The 23326-nt window shown below is 38.2% G+C and overlaps 2 protein-coding genes across 2 annotated transcripts; both read left to right on the top strand.

Annotated features, from left to right (window-relative positions):
- Positions 1–2009: 2009 nt before the first annotated feature.
- On the top strand, positions 2010–4320 carry LOC145989294 (uncharacterized). Its single transcript, XM_083124626.1, has one exon. The coding sequence runs from the start codon at positions 2048–2050 to the stop codon at positions 3278–3280; it is 1233 nt and encodes a 410-aa protein (XP_082980752.1). The 5' UTR covers positions 2010–2047; the 3' UTR covers positions 3281–4320.
- Positions 4321–7480: 3160 nt separating this feature from the next.
- On the top strand, positions 7481–8702 carry LOC145989031 (uncharacterized). Its single transcript, XM_083124329.1, has 2 exons — positions 7481–7998; positions 8144–8702. Exons 1-2 carry the CDS (start codon positions 7481–7483, stop codon positions 8700–8702), a joined length of 1077 nt encoding a protein of 358 aa, XP_082980455.1.
- Positions 8703–23326: the final 14624 nt, after the last annotated feature.

Here is a 23326-nt window from a genome sequence, read left to right as displayed (position 1 = left end):
TCACTTGACGGCTTTACGTGAGTTTCCCTCAATGATCAACCGTCGACATAGCTTCCATAAAATGAGAAACTAATTGTAGTCGGCAAAATAAAATAATAAATGTATTTACTAAAATCACCTCACAATAAAAAAAACAATAAAACACGAATATAACTTGCTGACAATGCAGAGCACCCCTTGCCTTGAACAATTATACTGTTTACGTGCTAGTTAAAAGACCCGTGGTGTGGCCAGTGTTGATTATTGCAAGCATCTGTGTAACAAGAAGCCGACCGATAAAGCGAATGCCAAGCAGAAATTAGACGCAGGTGGAAGAAGCGAGCCTGATCTCGAAGCATGAGAAAAGTGAAGAAACAAGGTCCTGAAATGTTATATTTAACTTGTACACTCCTGTTCACAGAAAGTGGCACAGTTTAGAAGGTTGAACAGTTTAAGAATGTGCCACTTTATTTGAACAGAAGTGTATATTTGTATTTTGTGCCACATAACATGCAATATGTCTATTCTTGCTTTACGTTAAGTAAAAGGATGACTTCAACTTTGTTAGTGGGGAACGAGGAAGTGACCAATCCAGCACGATAAGAAACGCAGCAGCAAGTAGAACGAGGTGCACGTAGTAGTTGCTCTCCTCGACGTCGTGATTGTCGGCGCCACCGCTGTTGTCTGGTTGGACTGCCGCGTAATACCCGCTCCCCACTTCCCTTGCCAGAAATAGGACCGGCAGCCGTAAGAGTGGAAAAAACCTATAGTTCATAAAATTAATAGATCTCTCCCGCATCAGTACCCTCCTACTCTCCACCCAATTAAATGCGTGATATTTGTTCGATAATGTTTCATTCTGTATATTATTATTATTTTTAAATATAGTATGGAACTGCCCATAAACAAGTTACTTCGTCTTATATTATTCACTTGGTCATTTTTCACATGTTTTCAGAAAATTATTTTCCGATCAAGCTACTACGAAATGTATAAAACAAACAAACTAGATCTCTTCATCTTTAAACACGTGATTATTTCCCTTGCATGTTTGGCAACACAACAGTTACAATGGTGAGAAAACACTGGCCTATTGTTGACACAGACACGGCTTTAAGGGAGCCGAGGATCACTGGCCCATCCGAAACTTGCACATGGAACCCAAAATTTGTTGTGGCTTAGAGGAATCAATCGGTTTTGTATCTTTAGCTATTGTCTACATATGGCACAATATATGAGTACTATATAATGAATATTATTAGCCCTTCCCCACGAAATACATCAGCTACATCATAGCACTGGTTGACATTTCCCAACAAGTGCGTTGAAATTCATTATCTATGAAGTAGATCTCATTGTATTAATTTGAGTAATTTAGTACGTGACGTCTCTGTCTTTGTTCATTTGCATGGCAACGATATTTTATTAAATTGAAGAAGCTATAGTCTACATGACTATGTTCTTAAATTCCGATACATAATGCCTGGTTGAAGAGATCAATTCATTTCATTTTCTTCGAGTGTTGGCGTTTGATGCGCCCTGATAAATCATAAGATATACTTCCAAGAGTCCAATTTCCTTTGATCACGATGACCTCGATTTGTTACATTGACCGATAAGACATTTACTATCTACGAAGTGAACATAGTGCTAGTGCACTTGTAGGTATTTTACGCCTTACTTATCAATGTTACACACACATACAGTATGTCCAGAAATGTTCTTTCTTACCACATGATGAACTACCAGCATATTGAAACTGTATGTGTTGGAGGTAGTAATATACAATTTACTACAAATGACAGAAACCAATGCACTGGAAATTCCCTTGTGGTACTTAGAGTATGAACACAAATATCTTTACCACAATGCGTCAAGATAAATTTATCAAACTGAGATACGTATTTATTATCTCCTTTGACGTTGATAAGTATCTACTTAAATTACAATTCGAAAACTTAACTCTCCACTTCAACTGTACAGATATATATTCTAATCTCTATTTAACTAGGTTATTTCGACGAGAACAGCATTCCCGAGCAGATATTGTCGATTGTAGCTAATAGTCATGGAGAGGATAACGGTGGACTTCCTACAAAGGATCCTCGGTGAAGGTGACAAAGGATCTGACGTTCGGATAATTTCGTACAACGTGAGCGACGCCGTGCCTAGTGGAGAAAACTTCATGTCCCTCACGTACCGGGTGCAGATCGACCTGGAATCTGCAGATAATGGAAGGACCAAAAAGCATCTGATCGTGAAGCTGCAGCCCAACAACGCCTTAAGGAGGGAGCGGTTCGGGACCGGAAGAGCCTTCTGCAATGAGGTCCTCGTCTACAAACGCATCCTACCAACCTTCGTGTCCTTCGCTAAGGGCAAGGGCGTCGACCGCTCTTTGTCTTCCTTTCCCAAGTGCGTCGAAGGGATGGCGGATGGCAGCGTCAACGACTTCCTGGTGCTGGAAGACCTGAAGCCTCTGGGGTTCCAGATGGCAGAGAAGAGAAAAGGGCTTGGCTTCAGGGAGTGCGAGTTGGTGATGAGAGCTCTCGGTGAATTCCACGCCTTCTCCATCGCCATGAAACAGGAAGACCCAGAAGGTTTTCTGGATCTCAGGAAGAACCTGAATGAGGTTCTTTGGGTACCCGAACGGGAAACCGTAATAACTGAAGCTATTGAAGGTAACGTGGACTTAGCTGTGCGAGCATTTAACAAGCTAGTCTCCGATCCCGCTCGAGCTGATAGAATAACCAAACTGAAAGATGGCGTTTTCCAGAAACTTGTTGACTTACTCAAACCAAAAGAATCGCTGGCAGTGATAACTCATGGTGATTTCTGGGCTAATAACATTTTACTCTTAAGTAACGCCGACGGAGAAGTAACGGAAGTAAAGTTACTTGACCTACAGATCTCACGATACACGTCCCCGGCCATCGACCTTCAACATTTCCTCTACACCAGCACCACGAAGAGCCTTCGCGACAAACACCAGAAGCAGCTTCTTGGAATATATCACGAAAGTCTCACAGAAACTCTCAGCGATTTGGGATCCAACCAGGACATTTCTCTCGGTACCATCGAGAGGGAGTTCCACGCCTACAGATTATTCGGCGCCATCATGGCTCTTCTGGTGTTGCCGTTTGTTCTCGCCGATGGCAGCGCTCTTCCAAACTTGGAAGACCTGACTCAAGAGGATGTCGACGATAAAACCAAAAGAGAGAAATGGCGCGAAGCGATTACCACAGACTACGAGGACAGAGTGGTGGAAGTTGTAAGTGAATGTTTAACAGCAGGGATAATATAAGCAACAACGATTTTCTCCCTGTGAAAATTCTGTAATATATTCATACTTCTCGTTATCATATTGTGTTGTATGAAGTGCAAAGATAAAGAAATGGTACGTACAGTAGTGAATGTATCTTGACGAATAGTTAGTCCAGTGGATTTAGTGGATGTTCACGAAGTGGTGACAATGTAGTAGAAGCATGAACTGACAGGCATTACGAGTCCAAATTTTCACGCAAGCCAGAAGACTCCTGGGAAAGATGTTCTTGATACGCATTGATATCATTCCAGATTTTATAAACACCCATAAATTAGGCCCACTTTAAATTTAATGAGTATATAAAGTATTGGCAATTTTAATTTCCTAGGGTTCTGTAGTAAGTTCACTTTAATTCGTGCATAAACATTGTCATCCGTGGCAGAATGGTTAGCAGAGGAGACGAAGCCACGGGTCCCGGGTTCCAATCCCAGCATTAGCGTGGGTGTTCCTTGTGAGTATTTCTCCATAAAAGCATCATCATCACTCATCCTTATCTTCGTGATTACCCAAAAGTGACAAAGAAGGGAAGTAAAATAAACCAAATCAATCAATCATTTTTCCTTACATAGTATTAGTATATGTGAGGGGCGTAAGGATAGAGGGAAGATGCTACATGTTATACATAACTTGTATTTGCTTGATTCAACTACATTAATCCCGTTATTACTTATAAGAGGTGCCATATGCTAGCTATTCTGCCAGGGAGTTTCCGCTTAAGGATACTCCGGTCACTGTTGAATAGAGTGCGAAGCTTTGATTCAACAGTCTAACATGCACGTCAGAAATGTTGTTCTTCCTTTGTGTATAATGTGAATATGTCGGATTTGTGATGGTGCTCACACGGTGGCAACCAAGACTTGTATGTGTAATTATTATGCAAGTTGTATTTGTGTCTAGCTTTTGCGCACCATGTAGTACCGGTTCTTAGGTGCTAAGTTGACTGTGTAAAAGATATGCCTATTTCACGGACCCGATCAGAAACAGGAAAAATAAATATGCATTAAATGAAATGGGTGTAACTGTTCTAGCAATGACTAATAAAGATACTCTCCCGTGGTAACCTCCAGGTGTGATCCTAACAACGGGTATATTGTGTAAGTTAATTTTAGGAGGCTAATTGTTGTGATACCGGCGAAGTTTCCGGGTTCGAGTCCCTCCCTATGCATGCATGTTCTTTGTGGATGTCTCAATCAAATTCATCTACTAATCGTTCTTTCTCATCGTCGCGATTAGCCAAAAGGGAAAAAAGATCAACGCTAAATAACAAAGGTTGTCATGATAAAAATTATTAATATTAGTAAAGATATTCACTTGGAACGTACTTCTACTTAAGTGAAGAGACCAACTTTATTGGATTCCTCATTTCGTTACTATAGAATTAAAATATATCGATATACAGTCAAATTTTTCGATAGTGTCATCGTCAGGATGTCTGCAATTTTCAAAGCGACTGATTAATAGGCGAATCCACTTGTTCATTAACCAAGCGATGTTCCCTTCATATCCACCCGTCGACTAAATGTAAAATCTTTCGTTAGCTATGATATTACTTCCTTAACCCGTAAGGACGAGCGTATGGGTGAAAATTACCCAGGTGATTTTGAAATACATTTTTTGATCACTTCCGATGATTGTCTGAGGCCTTTCCAGTATCGGGACCTTGAATCTGCTGTCAGTTAGTTCATAAGTTCCGCTCCCAGGGCCGTAGAAATACTGTCAGGTTAAATTTCACCCAACGTGCGTTCATACTTGTCAGTTCGGTATTTCAACATGTTCCTTTTTTCTCCATTTTATCAATTCTGTGATTCAATGTAAATATTCAAAATCAATAAAATTACATTAATCAAAGAAGGTATTACTATTTACATGCTGTAAAACAATTGAAATTCGGACTTAAGACGTATTTTTTTCTTCTGCGTATTTTTTAACCCGCGCGGGTTCTTACGTCCTAACGGAAAGGGTTCGTCCTTCCGGGTTAACAGTAACTGCAGATAAACTGAACTTCGAAGAGCACAATATCATTCACAATAAAACTCCAATTTTTACGAGCTGCTATTAGTTTTGCCATCTTTAAACTTTTTTGTCATTTAACGTCGCTTTTCTGCCACTTTTGGCTAATGATTATGAGTGATGATTGTATGAAATTGTTGAAGGAACAACCACGAACACCCATACACAAGCCGGAACTCAAACCCATGATCTTCGGTTGCGAGATTCAGCGTTTGAAGTGCAAAATGTTAGCTGGGGGATGCTTGGATGAGCCTTGGGGTTATGACGTAAACCTACTCATCTTCAAGTGAACAATTTATTTTTGCCGGTGGTGGGAATCGAGCCTACGACGAACCTGTATTTTTCCAATTCGGGTACGTTATCCAATTACTCCAGAATTCCTTCCCCCTTTGGTTAGCATTGGATTTGGAACAATTACATGTTCGATCACCACCTGTGACAAAAAATGATACTATTAACCTGAACACGAGAGAAGAGAAACTCTCTCGAAACGTAGCATTAGAAGGATTTAAAAAAAAATAGAAAAACTTTAATTGGACTTCATCCAATGTCTCATTGTATGCTGATAAAGAATCATTATCGCTAACTTTCATGGTTGCGTCCTAATTGCGAACAGTCCTAATTGCGAACAATCCTAATTGCGAACACTGCCTGAATCGTCCTAATTGCGAACACATGAAACTGAGAAATATTTGCACGTCCTAATTGCGAACACATAGAGCTGAAAACCTGTTTTTAAAAACAGGTAAGGGTAAGACACGAGAATTCTGGTCTTTGCCAGCACCAAAAGAAGAGAGACTTTGAAGACCCAAACATATTATTTTTTTTTTATGGATGAAACGTTCAAAAGCTGTGCTAGCCAGTTTTCTTAGATATACGCCATACATGCAGACTTGGGAAGTACGAATTTAGATGCAAATGTACGTCTAGTTTTTCGGTTTCCACCAGACAAGAAGAAATAATTTTATTTACGATTGTTTCGATTAATCTTGAGGAAAATACCAGAGTGGAAACGGTGAATATTGACTTCGAGGCTAGTGCTATTTCTGCTTTAAAAGAGGTTTAAACCTAGATTAACATTCAAGGTTGTTTTTTCCACTTTACGCAAAGTCTTTGAAGCAAAGTTCAAGAAATTCGCATGACTACATCTTACAATGAAGATGAAGAAATTAAGAGGAGCATCCGTATGTGAGCGTCTGCTTTTCTAAACCTAGAAGATGTTGAAGAAGGATGGCTTCGTATTTACGAGCAAGCTCCTCGTAATGAAAACCTTCTGAAGTTCTTCGACTATTTTGTGGACCGGTGGCTCGAAAACCCCTTACTGCCAAAAGATATGTGGAACTGTTTCAACAGGAGGCAACGGACTGTATTATTACAGTGGAGGGATGGAATCATAACATAAACAGCGAGCTTGGTAGGCCACACCCAAGAGTGGCAGAGCTCATTAAATGCTTTGAGGCTGAGGCAGAAAAGTCAAATGATATAATTATGAGAATAGAATTGAACCTGGAAGGTGTCAAGCTGACGAAAATATATGTTTTGTTAGACGAGAGGATAGCAAGACAAATACAAGAAGATTGTTGATATCCCTATTTTTTTAAGAACAATATCATATATTTTGAAATTTGACTAGGTAACGTTCACCGCATTATTAATTGACAAAGTCATTAATTGTATCATTAATTAAATAAGCTATTTTTGTACAATACGTATATATAATGTATGTACTTCGACGAAGGCTTTAATCATGTCGGATTTTATGTTACAACTGGCATGCTTCAATTTGAGGTGTAACTTTTACACCACCAGTGACCCACAGGTGTGTTCGCAATTAGGACTGTTCGGAATTAGGAATGTTGGCAGTTAGGACGACACCACTTTCATAACCTAGCATTTTTTTTAAAACATTTTCGCAAAAGCTATTGTATCGTTAAATATATGTTGTTTGTTCCTAAATGTGGAACACCGGATTTTGACCCTAGCCCATTGTAATGGATTTTGAGTGTCATCTGAAGAAGTTATCATTTTAAAGTGGGTTATCATGTTTCTTTCGTTGTCGTAAACATTTTTTTTCGTATACACAAAGCAAAGTTCACTACTCTGCGTAAAATGTCCGGTTAACAGATCTCCTGGCTACTGCATCGCCACTTCTATTGTCGGCTTGTAGTTATGGAAAGGATAAGCAAAGGTTTCCTGCAAAGAATTATCTCTGAAAATTCTGCCGGTATTACCATAGTCGCGTACACAGTGACCGATGCCGTGCCTCGTGGAGACAACTTCATGTCTCTCACATACCGACTGGAGCTGGAACTGACAACTGGAGATAACAGAAGGACCAAGAAGCATCTGATTTTGAAGCTGCAGCCTAACAACGCCATCCGGAGGGAGAGGTTCGGAACCGGAAGAGCCTTCTGCAACGAGGTCCTTTTCTACAAACGCATCCTGCCAGCTTTCGTGTCCTTCGCTAAGGGCAAGGGCGTAGAGAACCCTTTGTCGTCCTTCCCCAAGTGCATCGGAGGGATGGCGGAGGGCAGCGTCAACGACTTTCTGGTGCTGGAAGACCTGAAGCCTTGGGGTTTCACGATGGCCGAGAAGAGGAAATGTCTTGGCTTCAAAGAGTGCGAGTTGGTGATGAGAGCTTTAGGGGAATTCCACGCCTTCTCCTTCTCTGGAAGAAGACCCAGAAGGTTTCCTGGCTCTCAGGAGGAACCTAGATGAAGTGCTGTTCAGACCCGAACGTGACGTGGACGTAACTTTATCGATTGAAAATAACGTGGACTTAGCCGTAAGGGTTTTTCAAATCCGAAATTATGACTCAAACACTATAAATAGAATAGGTAGCTTGAAGAATGATGTGTTCTCCAAGATGTCTGTATTAATCGAACCAAAGGAGCCAATGGCGGTGATCACGCATGGAGACTGCTGGAACAACAACTCGTTATTCCATCACAACAACAAGGAAGCAGTAACCGAAGTGAAGTTACTTGACTTGCAAATCTCTCGTTACAATTCCCCAGCAATCGACCTACAGTATTTCTTTTGCACCAGCACAACGAAAAGTCTCCGCGAGTGTCACGTGAAACAACTTCTTCACACCTACCACGCTACCCTCACTAGTACTCTCCACGCTTTAGGATGCAAGCGGGACATCAGCTTCAGCACAATCGAAAAGGAGTTCAGAGACTACAAATTATATGGCTGCATCATGGCTGTGTGGGTCTTACCGTATGTTCTCGCCGATAGCAAAGTTCTTCCCGACTTTGAGGAAATAACTGAAGAGGATCTAGCCAATGACGAAGCGAGGAAGAAATGGAATGCCACGTTTACTCCCGCTTACGAGGAGAGGATCTTGGACCTATTGTGTGATTGTTTGTCAGATGGAACCATATAAGTAAGAATTTCTCAGTGTGCAACTGCGTTACACTGAGCCTTGTGTATTTATCATTCAGCAACAAGTTTTCTGAGAATGTGTGTGCTTTTAAACAACTAAGATGATGCCCTAGGTTCTGTGTGTTTCTATTTTGTGGTACCGCAAAAAAAAAGAGAATCTTCTTGTGGATAAAATTGCTTTTGTCTTGGGCTTAAACTATTGTTTATTATAAATATATACCAACAGCAAATGCTACTGTTATTCAGTACAATCAGAATTCTTGGATTTTTTAGCAAATCGTTGTGAGTTAAATCGTGTGGAAAGAACAAAAATATACCTAATAATAATTTCCTTGAGATAAATGACATGTCTTAATTAGTGCCTGTGAATAGTGGTGATTTTGGAATGTCCACTTGTTTACTTTCATTGTGACTACTGAAAATACTATAGCTATCGTCTCCATCATTTAATTGTACGTGTTGTGAGAACTATTTAGTTAATATCCACAAAGGTAAGTTATGGCACTATAATACAACATAATTCGAACACAGGGCTACAAATGTTAAAAAAAACTTACATAATATTTCCAAAAAAGAGATCAAATTGAGAGTTCTTGACATAGGGAGAGGAGAATAACATCTATATTTTTATTGTATACATACGTGTTATTTCAGTAATATATTACAAGATACCAACTAACTATAACTAAGAAACTCTGTGGCATTTCTAAACCCGAAGACTCATTGCCATAGCAACATAAGTTTTCTATTTGTCCCTATCCTGGGAGAGATCAATCCACTATCGAACATCCTTACCAATTTCCATCACGTTCACCTTAATATTGTATTGTCATTCCATCTTCGTCTTGTCCTTCCCACAGTGTTTTTACCACCAACTTTCCCAAAAAGACCCCGCAAACTTTTCCATCCTCTCCCATGACGGCAACGTTATCTACCCACCTAAATCTTCTTGATTTATTTATTTGTTCCCTGTCTAGAAGCCCCCAAAGATTTACCAAGTACTAAAACCAAATAATGAAAATATACTTGTTTAGCATTTGTTGCATAATCGGTGGTTATTAATTTCCCTTAACTTATTGGAAGACAAGGATTATATTGGGGTCATAGGGCTTTTCAAGGACAATACCACATATTTATGTTTCCACACTACTATCTATGATAATATGCATACAATATTAATCAAGGGTCCCGGTGGAGGCACATAATGGTTCGGATCCCACTTTAAACTGTACGTCCAGTCCCAATTAGCCTTACTGTGCATAAAGTGGACCTAAAACACCAACTCAATCAATCAATCAGGAACTTTACTTTTCGCCAAATGGATCTAACATTCATTTTTCTTATTCAATAAATACTGAATTCTTCAAACTATTTGACATTAAGATCTTTGTCAGGGAACTTGTTTTTAGAAAATTATACCGATATTAAGTACAGATATGCTGAATAATGAATACGTGCTGTTTTTATATATCTATTCTTATACCGTATATTTACCTATTCGAGTAATAATAACAATACAATATTTATTAATTTGTATATTTTAATTAATATTAAGGTACTTTAATTTATTATAAGGACTACCCCCAATTAGTACGCTATACGTAACTAACCTAACTCAACCTAACCTAACCTTCATATCTAATTAATTAGGTTAGGTTCCTATGGCGGCGTACTAATTACATATGAAGGTTAGGTTAGGTTCAGTTAGGTTAGGTCTACGTATAGCGTACTAATTAGAGGTAGTCCGTATAATAATAAAGTATCAATATTAATTTAATTTAATATGCTTATAATATAATTATTTTAATTTAAACATTATTATCATTATTACTGATACACTTGGTTCGGACCCCCCCCAGAAATATACTGTATTTCTAGATACGTGCTTGTACATAAATACACATCCACACAGACAAATAGATAACTTTGGAAGTTGGGTTGGTGGCTGGTATCGCAATACCATTGCCAACTTTGGCGCCACCAGTGATATATTCACAAATACCTAACAACTCCCCCCGAAAAAAATGCTCTACATCCGCCTAAATTGTTTCTCTAAGGCCCGATATATGGCTATTTTGGCTCTAACCATTAAAACCCTACAAAATACGAACTTACACCCCTCCTAGATGAAAAATTCTGGACAAACCCATGGACGCTACTGATTGTAAGACATGTGCCCAAACAACGCTAAAGGGGAAAAAAAATAGAATAATGGGTGGTGGTTGTGAAACACCACAGATTATGTCACTCTTGCCGTCATGAAATTGATCATATTTTCCAATGTATTCACCTACATAGTGATGGAGCTTCGGGCATATTACAAAAAATGACAACTAGAGCCATCTACTCCACGCTTTGGGAAACTCCATTCGCTCCAGCTTAGGTGACAGTCGCCATCTCTCGGTGAAAAGCGGAAACATTTCGAACAACTACAGTGAGTGATAATGGTGTCTGGTTCGTTTCGCCGATGAAGTAGGAAGAATCAGCTTTGTGTATTTGAATGTGGTAATTCAATTTTGAGGTATCAAATTCAAATGAAATGGGAGATTATTCTCTCTTAAATAATGAATGCATTGCAGAACACTGAAATACATTGTACTAATATTTCGTACAGAACTTCAAACTTTTTTTTAAAAAAAAAGGGTAAGGGGTACTGAGTGGGGGTTTGGAGATTCAGTCTTTTCTTCGAAATATCTTCAAAATAAAAATTTCACCGATTTATTATTTTGCCCTGAAAGTGACGAAGAATATGTCATCTCATCTTATCATGTTCCTGTGTCGACAACCTAAGCATTTAGATTTATTAAAACTAGGTGGCAGAAACAACTAGCATTTTAACATGAAAATAAATAGAAGTTTAATTGTTAAAAAAAAATCTATTGTTTTCATGTTTCAACATCAAAAAAAACGTTCAAAAATATTTTAATTAATTTTTTTAAAAATCTGTAAGTAGTATGATATTGTTTTAGATGCAATGTCCAATTGCAACGAAAATGAAAAATCAACATTTTCGTGAATAATGAAGACATGTATTTTACGTTGAATAAAATTATTCATGAAGTATTTTCAACTGTATTAACGAAATTAATAGCTCACAAATTAAACGTATGACTGAGATTGAAAGCGTATACCTTCTTGTACTGCAATTTATTGCACGGATACTACACCACATCGGTATAGAATTATATCCAATTAAATAACGAGTTTATGTTGGAAAATAATTATCGTGAAATGAAGATGATGATTTCTCAAAAAAATAACCATACTTATTAACACTTCCACCCACTTCAGTAAAAACAAAGTGGTGTCAAATTACATTCGCTCTCACGTATCTGACATTGGAGTAATTTGTACTGATTTTCTGCTATTTGACGAATTTGAACTTTTTTCCAATAATTTCCAGAGAAAGGAAACTATTGAGAAATGTATCGAATAACTGTTGTGTAATTTTGTATTTTTATTTTCAACTATGCACAGAAACTCCCCCACCCAAAGTGTGTCAATTGATATCGAAAATGGATATTGTTTTTCAGTTATCATATTACAATGAATAAAATTCTAGTAGTGCACTTAGTTGCAGCTTAAAATTCTTGGAATACTTAGGTGCAATATAAAATTGCTGGTGATCTACTTACATGCACTAATGCTGTTGACGCATTTAGAAGCCGTTTAATATGCCTGCGAAGAACTTATAAGTACGCATCTTAGAATGCTTAAAATGCTATGGATGAACTTAGACTCATCATATAATGCCCGTGATACACATGGATTCACTATAAAATGCTAGTGATGTACTTTCTTGCTGCTTAAAATGCTATGGATGAACTTGTACTCATCATATATTGCCCGTGATACACATAGATTCACTATAAAATGCTGGTGATGCATTTCCTTGCTGCTTAAAATGCTATTGATGCACTTAGACTCATCATAATGCCCGTGATACATTTAGATTCAAAAAACTCAATATGCTGACCAAGGCAGTAATTTATTTTATTATAAAACATAAACTAAACGTAACGTTTCAACCTTCTAGCAAGATCTTCTTCAGACGCTGCACTCGGGTACTTGGTGCTGAGTCTGAGGAAGACCTTGCTAGAAGGTTCTCAATATGCTGACCAAGGCAGTAATTTATTTTATTATAAAACATAAACTAAACGTAACGTTTCAACCTTCTAGCAAGATCTTCTTCAGACGCTGCACTCGGGTACTTGGTGCTGAGTCTGAGGAAGACCTTGCTAGAAGGTTGAAACGTTACGTTTAGTTTATGTTTTATAATAAAATAAATTACTGCCTTGGTCAGCATATTGAGTTTTTCAAATCATGGAAACAAGGCTTAATGGTGTTATAATTTAGATTCACTATAAAATGCTGGTGATGCACTTCCTTGCTGCTTAAAATGCTATGGATGCACTTTGACTCTCATATAATGACCGTGATACATTTAGATTTACTATAAAATGCTGGTGTTACGCTTAAAAGTAGCATAAAATGGCGGTGGTGCACTTAGATTGATCTACATAAGAGGAAAGTATGGAAAGACATGTTTTAAAAGTGCTGAACAGGCATGACCATTCCACAGAAACCAAAATTATATATCCAACTTTTATGGAGCATGAAATTAAGCTTCTTGTGTTTTTTCAAGGGAAGGCAGTGGACACTTGAATTGGTACTTGCTTTTATTTTTTTATCAAGAGTAAATGAAGTGAAATATGTTATTTTTCAGGAAGTAGAAATGTTTCTATCTTTTTAGAAACTTTCCAAATCCAAAGTGTACCTTGATTCCACTGCTTGTTATTTGACGGTCTCTGCTTTAAAAGTGCCATGTCACAGCAAGGGGGCCCTCAGCCATCAAACGGAGTTTAATTTAGCTCTTCTCAGAAGCTGCGTGTAACCCCCCTCCTTTCCCCCCTTCCTACATCAAAAAAAAAACCTCACCCTCTTTATCGCGCCACGTGACAGCAGCCATCTTGTTTTTATTTTCCGGGTGTCAGCGGAATAATCGTAAGCCTATAATTGGTATCAAATCGTTGAACAAACATATCAGATCTCGGAAGGAAAAAAACAAATGGCGGCGTGTGCCGTTGCCATGGAAACCGGTTATCGCGGGAGCTTGGCTGAGAGGAGCGCTCTAAAGTGCCCCGGGGACTGAGCGACCGGGAAAAAAAAAAGTGCGCGGAGGTGGATAAGGGTGGGGGGTGGGGGTGACTGTCGAGACGGGGATTTATTTAAATCACGGTTCGGAAGGAGTGTTGCCAAAGCAAGTGAAAAAGCGCCAAAATATATTTATTTATTTATATTTTGGAACTTGTGGGGTTTTATTGGAGCCTGGGTTGCCATAGGAGCTGACTCTTTTGGAAGGGGTGAGGGCAAAATATCCCCCTCCCCTCCTTTGCGTGTGTTCAAAATGAGTAGATATTATACGCGAGTCGCATCGGTGCCCGAACATGTTGAGCAGTCAATTCGTGATTTCGACAGAGTAGGTTCCACGTTCGAGTCCTGGCGTGGATGCTTGAACTGGTACTGTTAAAAAGTTCAAATTTCTTACGAATAAGAATGTAGAATCTCATGTTACTGTCTGGCAAATTTCACTAAATCGTTTCTTATATTAAATAAAAATATTCATTTGAATGAAACAGAGATTGCACACATTTAAAACATTCATTATTCAGGCATACATTACACGGCATAGAAAAACACTGATATTATATATTACTAGGGAGCGGAAGTTGATGAAATGTCATATTTTTTCTGACATCTCTGATACGATGGCTATTAAATATACACAATATTACACTTCGTCTAAAAACCAAAATAGGTAATTTTGAAGTGCATTTTTTTTTGCAATTTTTGCCAATTTTCAGGTTGTAGGTCATTTTCCCCGATTTTCGGCATTTTCCCGTCATTTTTCGCTATATTCTGTGTTGTTTCGTCATATTTTATCACTTCTTTCAATTTGGTAATATGAGTCTTTTCACCAAGGTGAACATAGACCTATATAGATCTCGTAAGATTGCAATTTACAAGCACAAATGCGGGAAATTAATGCATTTTACACCAATTCATTCAGTGTATACGACTTTTTCATTAAATTGTTTAAAAATTATTAGGTTGTTTCCATTGGAAATCCTCGTTGCATATTTTGAATGAACGTGCATGTGGTATCTATCATTTGGTGCCTTTTCTTAAAAAAAAAAAAAAAAACAAGATTGCATTTTGTTTAGTTTCCCATTCATTTCAATTTTTGACCTGAAACTAACAAATTTAATGGTCATTTTTTGCATTTTTTACGTCATTTTTTCCCATTTTTTAAGACATTCTATAGGTCATATACCTATATTTTTTAGGTCATCAACTTCCGCTCCCTATACATTACATAATTTTCGCAAATAAGTCTTTGTTACCAATTGTACTTTATATGTTGTAATATTGTCCTTTTCAATGATATTACGGGGACATACACTGTCTCCACATTTGATATGTCATTGCACTCGTTAGTGTAGCGTGTTACGTAGGCAGAGGTTCTAGGTTCGAGTCCTGAGTAAGGCATGCATCTCATCTTCTTTCTCCTATTCCTATCATTGCGTTTTACCTAATTGATAGAAAAGCGACATAGAATAACGTAATAGAAAGAAAAACTCTCTCTGTGTGGTACAAAAAAATACATAATTTAGCAATAAGGTTTATGTATTTTCGTCCAAAAAGAAGAGTGATTTTGTTATTTTCATTCATTTTAAAAATAGCGGAATGCTTGGAGATTTGCCTTTGGTGAGAGATGTCCTGGATTCGATCTGACTGGAGAGCTACCAATATATCGAATTTGAGCAAATATCGTGAGGACAATTGAGAAGCTATTTCAAGTATAACGAAGACAGACAACAGTGGCGATGGGACTCGATGCCCTGACCCAAAGAAAAGTCGTTGACAGACCTTTGGCCCTCAAATGGCTATTGCCGCATGGAGTTTCAGTTTTAAAAATAATAATAATAAGCAAAAATAAAAGTAATAATATTAATTGTAGGAAAAATGTAAATTACTTTTTTCACAATCAATCTCCATTGCGTGTGTATGTCTGTTCTATAACATAAATATATAGTAAACAAATCTAAAGACATATTTTGGAGGATAGGGAAATTGTAAATTTAAATTCAATATACAGTAAAAACCTCCTTAATCTGGACCCCGATAAGCCTGACTTCGCTTAATCCGGACAGGCAAAATGCCCCCCCCCCCCAAAAAAAAGCAGAATGCAAGGTTTTAAATGTGGCTAGAAGTCAACAAAAAACTTTTAAAAGAAAAGGTAGTCAACCACTGATGACATTTTGTTTCCCGCAGACTTTGTTTGTACTGTATAGTGTATTTAGGCCTATGCCCATTAAATACACCATAATAAACGTGTTTTGTTGCTATAAACGGAGTTTTAATGCACTTTCTATTGTTCTTTTAGGTTATTTCAGTTAATCCGAACTTTCGTTAAACCGGTCAACTTACCCCCCCCCCCCCCATTAGTCCGGATTAACAAGGTTTTACTGTATCATAAAAACGAAGTCGAAAATCTAGTCGATCATGTTGTATACTTTGGAGTATGCAGATTCCGAAAATATCCATGGAATATGAATGTGTTTCCAAACTACTGTGTATGGAATGACCGTGGATTTAAAGTTCTGTGATTTGGCAACACTTTTCGTAACACGACAGCACTGCCACAGTGTTGAACGCAGTCCAAATGATGAATAGAAATGTAAGTCTTTGGGGGAAAAAAATAGTTCTCCATTTTTCCGCTTCACTGTCGGCAGCGCTCTCGTGCGACACCCTTCAACGCTTGCCCGTTGTGCGGCGAGTGGTTGGTTTAACGAGAGGGAAAAAACTGAATGTCATTTCATTACAGATCCACGTCGTGGCTACTTATACGATTCACAAGATGAAGAAGGTGTAAAAAAGAACAACAAAAGCTTCATGAAAACTACGATACTTTCTGTTTGAGAGCAAAAAGTGATCTCTATAATGTGACTTTCTCTCTGTCGATTTAGAAGTCTGTGGGGAGGGGACAAGTCTCCTACAAATACTCGATTTTTTTTTTTTTAATTTAGGACAGGGGACGTGGACGTAGCAAAAACAAAGTACGGTTGATCATGTTACTGACACAAAGACGGATAAAATATTCACAGAATAATAATACGAGGGAAAGCGTGTGAGGGAGACCGGCAGTCGGTTGGTAACTGGGCTGTAACCTGTAACGCACAGAGTTAATAAAGTAAAGTGCTCCCCTGTGTTTTGCACCACGCTATGAAGGTGTATAGGGGGTGTGGGGTTAGGCCCCCACACTTGCTTGATCTCGGCCGAGCTGGGGGTGATGTAATCAGCACCACACTCCTGGCCGCCTTTACCCCCAGAGTTTCGTCCAGGTACCCACTTTATACGACGCTGGGTGGGCGCCGGAGCTGCTTGAACAGGTTGAAAAAGTCCCCAGCCGGGGATCGAACCCGGGACTCTCGCATAATAGTCAAGACGCCCTAACGACTTTCTTTTTAAAGGAATACTCCTTCCCCGTCATTCCCACATTTCTCAAACTTTCACACATGTCAATTTGTACTGTATTATTTTTTTACTCATTTCGGACAAACACAAACATCCAAGTCCTAGCCGGGATTCGAACCCGGGACCCCTGGCTTTGTAGTGCTGTGCTAACCACTCCGCCACGGAGGTCGACAACGACTGAGCTACCGCGGCAAATAATACGTAATTCTATACTGAATGACTGAATGTATGCAACCACACCGCACAAATTCACTGTTGCTATTAATAACTTTGGGCAGTTTTTACACTCGAAATATCGCCACTCGTACTTCGTAGCCTAAACTATCCAAAACATATCTTTATAATGTCTATAACTTCCAGTTCATTTCATATGAAACGTTTTGTAAAAATAAGCATGGATTAATCATAACCATCACACCCTGCCCTTCTATTGTTCAGAGAACGCCAATCATTCGTCGTTGGATCTTCTGTGGAATTACATTATTTTGACAATCTGGAAAAGGCTTACTGCATCTAGGTAATCAAGAGTCGAGGAATTTTACTTACTGGCTTTTCTTTGTTGTAGCCAAAGCAAAGTACAGGGTTTAGAATCTGTTCAATTTGTTTAGAATCTGTTCAAAATTAGCCCCTCCCCCGTGTTTGCAATATAGTCGAAGCTGTAGCTTCAATAACACAAGTGTGATGAAAGTTAATGAATGCAGTGCCAGCCTGACGCAGTAAAGCAATGTTTTTAAGTGACACCACAGGTTAAAATCAAGTTGTGTATTTAGTATTTATTTTGTATTTTCCTTGTGCGAGCTGTAGGCACTATATAAATTTTATTTTATACACTAATAGCTTTACGTTGATACATATTGCTCTTAATAATTAATTACAAAAAGGTTAGATATAATAAGTAGGGCTTTGGACTTTATGCTATAACATTTTTTTCTTTTTTTGAGATCGGATCGAATACTGAGATCTTTACGTATCTGATGAAAATCAGCCGAAATAGACGAACTTGATAAAGCATATTTTGACATATTTTACCAATTTCGGGTTTTTATAACATATTTCTTCAATTTTCTCGTATTGATTGATTGATTTAGTTTATTTTACTTCGCTTTTTGTGCCTCTTGGCTAATTTGCAAAGATGGGGATGAGTGATGAAATTGATGAATGGACATTCACAAACAACCAAGCCCGAGCGGGATTCGAACCAGGGACCCTTGGCGTCGCAGCGCGATGTGCTAACTACACAGGGTCCGGCAATTTTCTCATAATAAGACATATTTCTGTAGAATTTCGTAATTGTCTTGCATACAATCGGTTATTTTATAATTTATTCTTCGTACTTTTAGCACAATGGATAGTTTATATTACCGATGGCAGGATAAGGAAATTACGGAGAAAGAAATTAAAAGCAAATGCCATTTTTTTCTTACCAACTATTATAGCAGAGAACTAAAATACCCCCCCCCCACCTTCTTTTATCCCGCCGGCAATTGATAGCAGTGCGAGCATTCTTGAGGAAGAATGTTCTCCATCATTGTTGTGCTTGCATAATAATCTCTATAAGCAAGTAAAGAAGTTTCAATTATTCTCATTTGCTTGCCTTTCTTTCGCTTCTCACAACAGTAAAGAAAAATAACATTCTGTACATTACAGCCCCTACTCTATGCCATCGAGTACGTGAGTTTCAAGATCACTTGTCGTTTAAGCCACGCACGTATCAGTGTATAGCCAGCTGCCACTTATGCTTTAGTTGCCACAAAGGTGTAAATGTGACATAATACTTAATGAAACTTAGGGTAATTGCAGCGAACCTCACGATATTGTCAGTATTTTCCTACTTCAGTCATCGGTTAAAGGGATTCTGACCTAATTTAAAACCCCACCCCCACCCTAGCCAATCTTCCCTGGAAGATACTGGCTTCCCGCATAACGAGAAATTCGAAAGTACTGTTGTGCATATTTTTGGCTTTACTGGGAATATTTCAGCATTTTATGACATATTTTAATTTTTTTGTGACGCATATTTTACAGTTTTGTAGGACATAAAGTCCAGGGCCATTTAAGAAGCCATGTATTGCACATGCAGATAATGATATGTGCCCGGCTCATTTGGCTTACAGTCTCCGTACAGCTGTACTTACTTCATCCTCGGCAGTCTCTCACTTCCCACACAAACCTTCCCTTGGGTAAGATCTGGGCTTCGTGGAGGCCATCTTCAACGATCTATAAGGTGTTGTGAAAAGTGGCAACCAGTGTATAACAGCAAGATCCCTACGGTGTTGACTTATGGGACACCTTGAAATATAAATTACCGTATTCACACTTAATGCGAATAACAGTGGTGCAAGGAGAATATTAAACAAAGAAGCATTCAGTACAGTTTCTATTAAGTTTTTATACAATTTTCAATAACATGCTCTTTCTTTGGCACTAATTTCAAAAGAGTAATTGTACTACAGCCCATCTTATTTCTTGACAATCTGCATTATTGGGCCATTGTCCCACTGGTAACGTTCACGATCTTTCATGCAGCTAAGAATATATGGGACGAGGGAACTGCTTGAACCGAGATGCGAAGTTGACAAAACCTTCATTTGTTTTCCAACATAAATTGTTTTTACGATCTGGCCTATCAGAGGCAATTAGATATATTTTGGAGGCAGCAATCACTCGCTTGGGTGGATTTAAGCTGCCCCGGGGCTCACGTTGCACTTCCAGTTGCAGCCAGAAAAAAGAAAACAAAAGCCTTGTTATCAAGCTCCAGTGCTGCCACTGTTTCGGTGCGGCCGAGGTGAGAAAGCGCTCGTAAATCACCTGCTGTCCGGTTTTTTTTGCGCGTAACTTGATCCCCAAGGGATTTATTCCCGTGACCCCGCGGGTCATGTCGGGTTTACGACTTGTGCTTTGTTCCGTATCAGACTTTCCTGTGCACAGAACTCGAGTTTACTGGCTTCGGAGGCTTGGTCTTTCCGTAATGTTCGAACCACAACAACAGTGGCGTGCTGTACAAGTTTATTTCTGGGAATTTTCTTCAGCAGAGCAGACTAGCCGATTCCCTGCCATCAGTGGCGGCGATTAGGGTGGCTACGGGGTAATTTCCCCCCACTTTTTTGCTACTTTTGGCCCCGCACAATGCTAAACCTTATCTACGAAGGGAAAATAAGCTGACCTTGCCTCCATTCCCCAGTTTTGGGACTTTGCCCCCTAGTTTTGGAACCCAATCGCCGCCACTGCCTGCCATACATGTAAAATGAGCTATACGAGTAAACACCCGGGCTTTCATCTCTAGTTTTTCTATTTTTCAGCTGTGAATACTTTTATTTTAAAAAGTTGAAAATAAATTACATTGTTTCCCAGGGTGTTCACAATGTTTCTCTTTTATTTTCTTGTATCCTTGCAAGTGCATAGGAGGCACAATTCAAGTGGTATAATTATCACCTCCCCCCCCCGAAATTTGAGTACCAACATGACTTCTGTAACAGTGTACAGTGTAGGCGAAAAGTCCCAGGACACCTGCTTTTCCACATGTGCATGGAAATTGCGTTGGAAATTGTACTCGTGATACCTTCGTCGGAGATCGGGAGACGTCGGAAGTGAGTGACGGAAGACATCTGGTGGATGCTGTTTTCCTCAGACCGGTAAAACTATGAAGAACATCATCTTACTAAGAAGCAGAAAGTCAGACAGCACCATTGTGAAGACGCCTTGCAAGGGGTGACATCGATGATGCTCCGCAACATGCATAAAATAACATGGCGTCGTATTCGATTGTGTCATGGCCATGAGGGAAGTCATACGGACGTCTTCGATGCATAATAATCATATTTCCATTTGTATTTGTGCAGATATACAAATTTGTAATTTGTACCTATTATTACTATTATTGTTTGTACTTATCACGTTGGAATGTGATTTGTTCATTTGCTGTGTCTACGGCTAATAAATATTTCTGAACAACAGATGTCCTGGGACTGTTCGCCCACCCTGTACAATGGATTTGAAATTATGGCAATTTTTGTAATTCTGCACGTATAAAAACAAAAAAGGAATTTATACTCACTAAACATACACTTGCTGTAAGTTTAGTGAATGATAAAATTTTGTGTGAAATACGTGCAATAATTAATTGGTTCTTGTGTGTTATTAAAACCCTTAAACAGAAACATTGATCTTTACTTCATAATTAGAAACATCCGGTCTGAGAGACCTTATTTTTTAATATTTGTTATTACATTTTTTTAAAGTTTTTTAGACAATAAAAGGGCAAAATTTTGATTAATAACTCAAATTTATTGAAAACTATAATTACATGGGAACAAAACTAAGAAAATGTATTATGTAAATCACTTCCAACTTTTACTCATTTGATATTGCACATGTGATACTTACTTCATAATTAGAAACATCCGGTCTGAGAGACCTTATTTTTTAATATTTGTTATTACATTTTTTAAAGTTTTTTTAGACAATAAAAGAGCAAAATCATGATTAGTAACTCAAACAAAGAAAATCACTTCCAACCTTGGCATTGAATACGTAATGCGAAACACCCGGTCTGCACGTTTTCAAACAACAATAAGTTTCTCATAACAAACAGTCACAAACTGAGCAGTAACATGTGCAGAGTGTAGACAAGTGGTTGATAATAAGGTACTGTGGAGGGGGGAGATACAGCTCAACCAGTGTTGCAACACTGTAGAACTACAAAACACTAAAGGTCTCACAGACCGATGTTTCTGTTTAAGGGTTAATGACAGTAATTCTTGTAATTATTATATAACTGCATAACAACAAACCAGGAAAAAGTGATTCAATAACAAAAAGGTTTCTTGAATTTTATCGACAAAAAAATCTGTGTCTCTGTCATTAAACATGTATTAATTACTTGACAAAAACAAAAAAAAAATCACTTTATAAAACTTTATCTTAATCTTCTTTTGAAGATACCTATGGAATTTGATTTTCTCATTTCATGTGAAAGTGCATTCCAGTCCCTAACCACTGACACAGTAAAAGAGTTACTAAAAAATTCAGTTTTGTGAGTTTTAATTGTTAGAAGATTGGAACTTTGGGATCTTGTGTGTGATAACTCTGGGTTTCCTAAGAGAAGCAATCTGCGTGTGAGATATAAAGGACTTCCTGTATAAAGTAACTTATATAGCAACACTAGTTTTCTGTACCTCCGTCTTTCTTTCATTTTAACCCAGCCTAATTTATTATAATATTCAGTTAAGTGTCATACTTCTTAAGGTTAAATATATATCTATGCATGAGTTCTGAATTTTTTGAATTCTCATTGCCAGCATTTCATTACAATCAGCATATACACTATCGCAATAGTCAAGATGTGAGAGGACCAAAGCTTGTACAAGTCGTTCTTTAATAACAGGCGGAAGATTTTTTTTTTTAAATGTGACCCAAATCTGAGAAATGAGCCTCAGAGCTAACTTCAGGTCTCAATAACTTTGGAACTATTGATCCCAGTCTATAGGATAGACTGTATTGAAAGAAAAAACTGGAATTTGTAGTTACGAAGATTTAAATTTTTATTTCAAACCTTGGGCAATTTTAAACTTCCCGCTGAAACCGTGCTCGGCGTTAAAGGATTTACCTTTTCTGTGCACTAGCGCCTTGCAATAACAAGTTGAAATTTTGACACACATTAAAGAAGGTCTGATTATTATGTAGTGTATGAAAGTTGACTTGGATATCACTTGTCCCTATGTGTTATACCATTTCAAAAATCCGCCATTTTCCTGTGATTTTTCAGTTTCTTGCATATTCAGCCACATATAATATGGATTGGGTGATAGATTTGGAGGCAACATAATGTGTGCATACTGAGCTCACCTTTCTGGGTGGATTACACTTATAACAGCAGGCACACAGAATATGCATTTTTTGAAATGTAAGGATTTTTTAGGGATATTTTGGAGTATTTTATTTGCTAATGTAAACAAGTTGAGGATATTTTGATACAATACGCATGTTTCTTGGTTAGAGGTTTGTTTGGTGTGTAAACAACACTAGTCTTTTATCAATAGTTCCAAAGTTATTGAGTCCTGAAGTTAGCCCTGAGGCTCATTTCTCAGA

The sequence above is a fragment of the Lepisma saccharinum genome, chromosome 6 (assembly GCF_977018435.1).
Source record: "Lepisma saccharinum chromosome 6, izLepSacc3.1, whole genome shotgun sequence".
NCBI classification, from domain to species: domain Eukaryota; kingdom Metazoa; phylum Arthropoda; class Insecta; order Zygentoma; family Lepismatidae; genus Lepisma; species Lepisma saccharinum.
Note: the sequence above shows the minus strand (reverse complement) of the source record. Positions and strands in the feature narration are given on the sequence as shown.

Bases quoted from the DNA above. Each gene is read 5' to 3' on its own strand.
- LOC145989294 (XM_083124626.1), top strand. From the start codon at position 2,048: ATGGAGAGGATAACGGTGGACTTCCTACAAAGGATCCTCGGTGAAGGT.
- LOC145989031 (XM_083124329.1), top strand. From the start codon at position 7,481: ATGGAAAGGATAAGCAAAGGTTTCCTGCAAAGAATTATCTCTGAAAAT. The intron at 7,999-8,143 runs GTTTCCTGGCTC...CACTATAAATAG, and splicing joins TCTGGAAGAAGACCCAGAAG to AATAGGTAGCTTGAAGAATG.